Source organism: Laccaria bicolor, genomic scaffold (genome assembly GCF_000143565.1).
Source record: "Laccaria bicolor S238N-H82 LACBIscaffold_14 genomic scaffold, whole genome shotgun sequence".
Classification (NCBI taxonomy): Eukaryota; Fungi; Basidiomycota; class Agaricomycetes; order Agaricales; family Hydnangiaceae; genus Laccaria; species Laccaria bicolor.
Genome location: NW_001889885.1, coordinates 524349 through 532284, shown reverse-complemented (window position 1 = coordinate 532284; position 7936 = coordinate 524349). Strand labels below are relative to the sequence as shown.

Here is a 7936-nt window from a genome sequence, read left to right as displayed (position 1 = left end):
TGATCAAAGAACTTTGCATTTAAGAGACCAAGTTCCCAGAAAGACATATTTTGTTCTATTGAACTATTCTAAACCACACCTTATAATAAAAACCCGTTTTGAGACGAAAATCTCTTGAGACTTAAACCTAAGAAGACAAAAATTAGTGTTTGAAAGTCCGGTTCGGTCCGGTTTTTTGATGCCCAGGGGCGTTAACCGTAACCGTAACCGGTCTGCCTTTTCCCCAGAAGTCAAAAGACCAGACCGGACCGCAAAAAGACCGCAGACCGCGGTTTTTTGCGGTCTATAGACCGGTTTCGGTCTGCATCGGTTTTAACCGGTTTATGACCGGTCTTTAGGCCAATATTTTAAAATTATGAATCGGTAAATTTATTAACATCTCTAATAGCTTCAAAACGAGCCCAAGAACGTTAAATTCCGTTAGGAATTGGTGCTTCTATAAAATAAGTCTGGTACATCTATTATTCCCAAAAGTAATTTACATTTTAATTCATATCTCTCTCGTTTTTTTACCAAATCGTACGTTCTTGGGTGCGTTTTAAAGGGTATTTAAGGGGCTACAAAAGACCGGTCCAAAACGGTCAAGACCGGTTCACGTTAACCGGTTTTTTTGCGGTCTTTACATTTCAAAAATAAAAGACCGTAACCGCAGGTCCAGTCTTTTGCGGTCTTGGTCCGGTCTGGTTACGGTCTTTTTCCAGTCACGAGACCGGACTTCCAAACACTAACAAAAATGGTATTTCTTAATACCAAAGGCCCTCGAACTCGTGCACTGAGATTGTGATAGTGTGTGTGAGTGTGTGTGAGTGAGTGTTTAGGTGTTTAGGGTTTTCCCAACGCGCTTGATCCTTGTTTGCGTGTTTCGGACTTTCATGGTCATCCCCGTGCAACGCGTATCAACGTTGCCATGGATTTCTGTGGATGCGACAACAGGATAAGCAATCGGCAGCAGCTCCTCCGAAGTGAGTGGTTCCCTGCAACTGTTCACCAACCTCAGACTTGTGCAACTTTTCGTCTACTCGAAACATTCCACATCATCACTTTGGCAGGCAGTTATCTGCTCACGAATACTACAAGGCCATGGAGTACCTGACTGACAATACGGAGTTGAACGTTCCAAAGGTAAGCGTTGTCGTTTCTGACCATTCGCCATTGCTCATATTTCCCTTTTTTTCCTAAGACGCGTTATAAATTGTTCATGCGAATGATTCGCATGTTTTGACATCTCAAATTGATGAAACGTGCAGGACGAGGCAACATTCAAGGAGGTCTCGTCGCCACTGGGGCCAGAGACCTTGCCCCTGACTGTCCAGCATGTCCAGTCCCAGGTGTCAACCTGCCGGCCAACTTGAAGGATGTTGACTCGAAGTGGAAGTGAGTAGAGTGATAAATCCGTATGTGATTGTTGCCTGACCACGGTTCTCATTGTAGATTCCTTTACCTTCTGATCATAGCGATGGACGCCAACTTTCGACTTAAGAACCTGATGCGATCATCCATCACTAAGGACCCTGGCCTACACACCGGGATGGCCTATTTTCCTGATGATAAACCATACCGTGAACATGTTCTCAAATACGCCACTCAGAAAGATGTAAGCGGCTCTCATTATCAACTTTTATCACAAAACTGATGTCTTCGTAGATAAGCAACTGTAGTGGTTTCAAAACGTTGGCTCATGCTGAGACCAAGTTCTCCACTGGGTTGTGTTCCACAGGCGTCGGAATGGCTGTTTGTGCCCGCCATGAGATTGTTCGTGGAGGGGGGGTTGCAGACCTACAGAAAGGAGAAAGGTTTGTCTCGTTTAAATCACTATCAGTATCGGCGGCTGACGCCTCGGACAGGTATTGCAACATGGATTATATCCTGCTCTCGGCCCTCGCTCCACTCCTCATCGCATCCGTTTTCGTATCATATGATATCGCCTGTCAGTTCAAGTTAAAATTTGATGAAAGGGTTGACAAGCTGCCGCCTGAAATCCAGCTCCCTCCCAACGTCGAGTTCGAGTGGGGGATACCCAAGTGCCACTGCCCTATGCACAAGGTGTTGTGTCAAGCACCGCACTCATTAAACTTCAAGAATGGTGTGGGACGGACCGACGGTGAAGGTATCGAGCGCAGCTGGTCGGGGCTGAACTGTGTCGTGAATAGCATGAAAGAAATGGGCCCAGGTTCTCATCACGACACCCTTGATGACCATATCGGTCATCATAACTTTCGAAAATATGTTGGACTCGGTAAGTTTACTGTCGTCCTCTCTACTTAGACTGACGAACATTTTTTTCAAGGCCGATCTTTACATTCACGTTTGGTCCTTGCCACAGCTGAGGAAAAACAGCAACAAAAGATATTTGAAGACTTTTCGGCTTCCCTCACGCCTGAGGTTGAGAAGCAATGGACCGACATCATTCTCCGGTGGGAGAATGATCCAAAGCAGAAGAATCCTTATGTATCCATTGTTACCTGTACATACCCAATTATCTTCCTTATCACCACATTTACAAATGTTCATTTTAGATGCATCTCAAGACGAAGTGAAAAAACAACTCCTCAAGGAAGAAGTGATCGCCCTGAAGGTGGGAGTACCTCAGTTACATGACACCAGTTGGACAGGGTTCATAATGCTAGGATTACTGGTGGAGGAGAATCAGTAGGTGTTCTCCCCTTGTTGTTTTACGATGACTAACAACTTCAAAATAGGCGGCGCATTTGCTGGGATGCAAGGAAGCCAAATCAGCTAACAACAAATCAGGACAACGAAATCCAGCACTGCCGACTTCTACTCCTATGGCAACTGAAGCACTTCCGGAATCTTCAAGTGATCTATATGCCCATGGTGACATTGGTGCAAGCACAGAACGAGGAGTCCTGGTGCGAGCAACAGTTGATGAATCAGTCATCCCAAATCGGCAACTCGCTCACCAATGTTGAGCACCAAGTTCTATGGCTGCCATCAACCCTGCCCGAGAATCATTGTAAGCACAGCTGCAATGCAATGCTTATCGACATCGAGATCAGGCTGCGGCGGGCACAGTGCGAAGATACGCTTGACAAAATCTGCAGCCTTCAATGTGGTCGCCTGTCCTTCATCAGCTTCCATAACCGCAACATCCGTAATCAGAACCCCAACACCAGAGCTCAAGACACAATCAGCCGCTTGGAGGACAAGTCAAAGGCTCTCGCAGTGAAGTACAGAGTGGCACGCAAAGCGCTTTTGGCCCTGCTGGGTCCGGGTGATTGGGACCCACCTTCAAGAACTCAAGGACGGTGTTCTAACAATGCCAGACAGGCACGAGATTAGCATAGAAGATCCAGATGACCTGTTCGGACCTGATGGACGTGAGTTGTCAAAAAGAAAGCGGGCGGACATCAGGAAAGGATTGGGACAAGGGAAAAAAATTGTATCGTGGATATGGACAACCCCACAGGGAGTCGGGGATGAAAGTGATGAGGTTCTACATGAAGGTTTGTCTCTTATTATTCTTTTCAACATGTAAGTAGTTAACTCCCGACGTTGCCGCAGCTGTTCGTGTTGAGTGGGCAAAAGCACGTGCAAGGCACCTGAGGTGGTGGGAAGAAGCTCACTTGTTGAGGGAGGAAATGCAACGCGTCCGAAAGACATTGGAATGGAGAGCCGCCTGGTGGGAGGATCTACGGAAAGGGTGGGAAGGGCTGGACGAGGCGATGATGGAGGGGGTGAATGTGTATGCAAGCCGTCAAGCTAATATGCAGCATATGCTGCGCACTCGATTCAGTAGGTTGTGGGACAAGCCAATGGTGCCGATCGTTAGGCAGGAAGATAGCGGAGAGGGTCCGTATGCTTCCATTGATCCCATACTCGAGGAGCTGGTGGAGGACGATGATGAGTAGGTACATTTTGGTAGCATTGGGGACCAGGAATCTCGGAGCGCTAATATTAGTAATCTTGTTTGTACATATTGGTCAATTCCTTTCCGCGTCAGTGAAAGCGTCATCCAAACCATCTGGAACCAATCCATCAATTTTGACACAAGTCAGGCTGCAGAAAACATTTGAGGAGGTGTAAATATAATCTAGCATATATTTGGAGGGTTTTGTGGTCTTTTTTTCCAAGAGAAACAGACTGTAGAAAGAAAAAACATCACCAGATGCTCAAATATGCCTTTGTTTACAGTCGTTAGCATCAAAGGCTGGAATGACAGATATGAAGGCGGAATAAATGAAAATATCAAGACTTATATACCTCCTACATCTCTATATACCTCCTACATCTCCAATATATTGTTTCCCATCAGACATACCCCTCTAAAGTCATTGCTACAGAGGTGGGTGGATTAATCCACAGAGGGAAAGGCTTGGAAAAATCCACCACCTATGGAAAACAGTCAGGTGGATTATTCCAGTTTATATGGCATAGGCCTACAGCCATGGGTGTCACCTCAGTCATCACCACTTTGTGTCTGACCCTGAGGTGAGATTCTTTTACTTACATTTACTTATCTGAGACTCATGCCACGTTCACTTTAGTTCCGTATGTTTACAGGTAGCTAAAATACACAGTTGTCACCACTTTGTGTCTGACCCTGAGTTCCGTACGTTTACATTTTCCTTGATCCCACAGCTTCTTCATGCTCTGCATCCTCCTCAGGATCGTCTTCTCCATTTCCAGTCTATATAGATGTGTTACAATGCGAAACATGACAGAGATTGATATGACAAACCTTGTTCTCAATGATGAATAGCTTTACCTCGAAGGGTGACTTACTTGTAGCTTTGTCCACCATTTGCTTATAGTCTTTCTCGTTGCTGATGTTCACCTGGTCAGTGACCCAGCGGGGGATGGTATAGGATAAGGAAAATGAATCAGGGTGGTCGAGCTGCTCTCCTTGAAACAGCCATGAGCATTCAAAGAGATCCTCGTGTTTGAGGTTCATGGTGAGAATTCTGGTCAAGAAGTTGTGGGAGGGATGTCCTCATGGAAGTAGTTGATCTTTGTGATGATGAATTGCTTAGCATTAACATGGCGCTTCTTCCCTGGTGCAAGAGGTGCAGGAAGGGGAGTAAAGAGAATGGTCATCTTGATGCCCTTGTTGTCGTTGTAAAGGCTCAGACCCCCTGCAACAGTTCAAGCCAATGTATTAGTGACTTGGCAGATCAAAGCAGTACTTACATCCATCATTCTTGTCTTCTTCATGATCAGTATCATAGGCAGACATATCAGTAGTAAGAGCAACAAGCATTGAGTGCTCAGCGCCCACAGGACACCCAGCATCACAGATCGTGACATCTCACATGTTGGAGACACCCTGACTTCAAAACTTTTTTTTTTTTCGAAATGACATCATTTCTGAAAATCACAATAAAACCAAAGCTACCGTTAAGAAACATGTGACCATCAGAAATATCAGCACTTGGAGTTAGTGTTTAAAGGTTCAGTCCATAGGACCGCAAAAAACTGGTGGACTGAACTGAACCGGACCATGGTCTGGTCTTTTTTCGGTTGCAGTTGCCCAAATTTGGGGTTGGTCCAGTTGCCGGTTGCCTCATTTCAAAAATCTTTTAAAACCATTCAAAGACCGGTTTTAATCGGTTGCAACTGGTTAAACAGTCACATGCGTTACATAGCATTGTAACCACATTTATTACCTTTAATTGGGTTTTTTGTTCATCAAAAACGGCTAAGAACTGAGAAAGATATAACCAAATCCATTTTGGTATAAATACTTGTTTGTGCAACTTGTACCAGAATGACTTTAATTCTAACTCACTCAAATTTTCATCATTTTGCTTGATTCAATTTTTGGATATTGAAACTATAAGTATGAAAATATGCTCACCATCTATCAATGTATGGTATGCATTACATAATTTACAGTTGCCACATTAAATTTTGCCCAAGTCTTGATGAGATGTAATTCGGTTTCAGTCATAGCCATGTCAGATCTTCATTAAATCTCTTACAAATTGGTATAACGACAGGTATTTACATGCTTTACCATGCTATATAACCCATCTATTTTTCAGAGTAATAATGGTTGAGATAGATGGTTTATATTGGTACAATGAATTATACACAAAAAAACCAGTCTGGATCGGTCTGAACCAGTATCATGGACTGCAAAAGACCGGCCCTAGGTGGTTCGGTTCAGTTCCCTCAATATCTGGGTCAGTCCTGGACTGGTTGCGGTCCACAGTTGCGCGTTTTTGGGGCAAAAAACCGGACTGAACTGAACCTTTAAACACTACTTGGAGTTGACTTACAGGTGCTGATTGGGCCTCAAGTACTGATGGTGTCGGAAAGGCAACTGGGGGGGGACACCTGTACAAGGCTCAGCACCTAGCAACAAAATCAGCTGACCATCTCACTCATTATTTAGCAGTAAGTGTTGTAAGTATAAGATCATCCTCTATATCAGCTTAGTATCTCGGCATTGCCAAATAATTGTCCCTTGAGGCCTCACACAATGGCAGAGTGACAATGCTTGAGGTGTGATTTCCACATGACAGATCGGACATGCCATGGCACATATGACGAACATGCCATAGGAAATGCCACTTGTGTATGGTAGTGTAGACAGCTGTATTATCTAATACAGCCTTACAGTTGGGCCAAAGGAGATGTTACAACACATCCGAGTCGTGGTTGCCAGTTATGATCAAGTTTCTTCGATCTTGAAAGTTGGCGCATACATTCTGTCCCAATATGCGAAACGATGTTTCTCTGGCGCCGTAAAAGATGCTGTGTCGGCACTGTCGAGTTTATGCGTGAGAGGCTAAGTCACGTATTGCCGCGATAATAGGTCAAGAATACTTACTTCTCGATCGCCTGTAGATGTCCGTCGTTCTTGCGTGCATCGGACACGTGTATATATGCTCTTCACTGTCCCATACGTCGCAGGGATTGGTGTGTTCTGTAGACATCCCTCCGCTGTTGACCATATACATCGTCGTCGGTACGTTGGCTCTACAAAAGTATTTCAATGTAGTTTCATTTGATGACAACGTGTTGACTTACAATCCTCATGTAGACGTTTGCTTTTGTGTTTTGAAATCTTCCGAGAGTGTCAATGTGAACCTGCCAGAGTACGTCAATGTTACAATAGTCTGCAGAGGCGTACTGACGTACCTTTATCGTCCAGCGCGTGCTGGCTCCGTTTATGCATCCACAGCCCTGAACATCGCCGGTGCCCTTTCCAGCCTGGAGACAATGTATATGCATCCCCAAAACTGGCGCATGCAAGCCAGAACACTCCATGTGAAGTGCCGAGGGCTTGGAAACAACCGCGGTCGTCAGTGTCATGCATGATGCCCAAGGCGACGTAAGTACTCAATTCTTGTCACCCTCTCAATATATCACGACGCTCTCCCAGCTTCTCCATGTGAAACGTCGTCTATCCTCTCGTTGACTGCACTCCCGCGCCCTTCCGGTGGCGTTCTCGCGTTAGATATACATGTCGACTCTTCTTGTACGCGTTTTTGTTGTCTTGTTCATCTTCTCGCGTATCGTTTCGGTTTGTTGTAGGTAGTAGAACAAAATCTAATAGCTTTTATGAGTAGAAAACCTGTGTAAAAGATAGTGTGGTACTCACTGTCGCGTGAAACTTGGTTGTTGCTGGGCACGTTTGTACGTGCATCGTTGAATGTTAACTCGGAGGCGTTTCCAGCCTCGACACGACGTATATCCATCCGCAAAACCGGCGCATGAAGCCAGAACGCTCTATGCGAAGTGCGGAATACTTGGAAACAACCACAGCCGTCAGTGTTGTGCAAGATGAACAATGCGACGTAAGTACTCACCTTCTCGACCCATACCCCAGCCTTTAAATGTGAAAGCCCGCCTCGCCGTAGCGTAACCGCTCGTTGTTCGCACTCCTGCCGCCTGCGTCTTTCTGACGGCGCTTATGCGTTAGATCGCATGTCGACTCTTCGTGTACGCGTTTTCGTCGTGTTGTTCTTCC

The 7936-nt window shown here is 45.3% G+C and overlaps 3 protein-coding genes across 3 annotated transcripts; all 3 read right to left on the bottom strand.

The window, feature by feature from the left end:
• Positions 1–4576: 4576 nt before the first annotated feature.
• LACBIDRAFT_327887 (uncharacterized protein) lies at positions 4577–5218 on the bottom strand (the record flags this gene model as incomplete). The annotated part of the gene is made up of 4 exons (XM_001881770.1): positions 4577–4648; positions 4700–4795; positions 4999–5093; positions 5149–5218. 4 exons carry the CDS (start codon positions 5216–5218, stop codon positions 4577–4579), a joined length of 333 nt encoding a protein of 110 aa, XP_001881805.1.
• Positions 5219–6855: 1637 nt separating this feature from the next.
• Positions 6856–7233, bottom strand: LACBIDRAFT_298569 (uncharacterized protein; the record flags this gene model as incomplete). Its single annotated transcript, XM_001881769.1, has 3 exons — positions 6856–6942; positions 6994–7053; positions 7105–7233. The coding sequence occupies 3 exons, from the start codon at positions 7231–7233 to the stop codon at positions 6856–6858; spliced, it is 276 nt and encodes a 91-aa protein (XP_001881804.1).
• A 136-nt stretch (positions 7234–7369) lies between these two features.
• Positions 7370–7788, bottom strand: LACBIDRAFT_298568 (uncharacterized protein; the record flags this gene model as incomplete). Its single annotated transcript, XM_001881768.1, has 3 exons — positions 7370–7515; positions 7568–7714; positions 7776–7788. 3 exons carry the CDS (start codon positions 7786–7788, stop codon positions 7370–7372), a joined length of 306 nt encoding a protein of 101 aa, XP_001881803.1.
• Between the last annotated feature and the right edge of the window lie 148 nt (positions 7789–7936).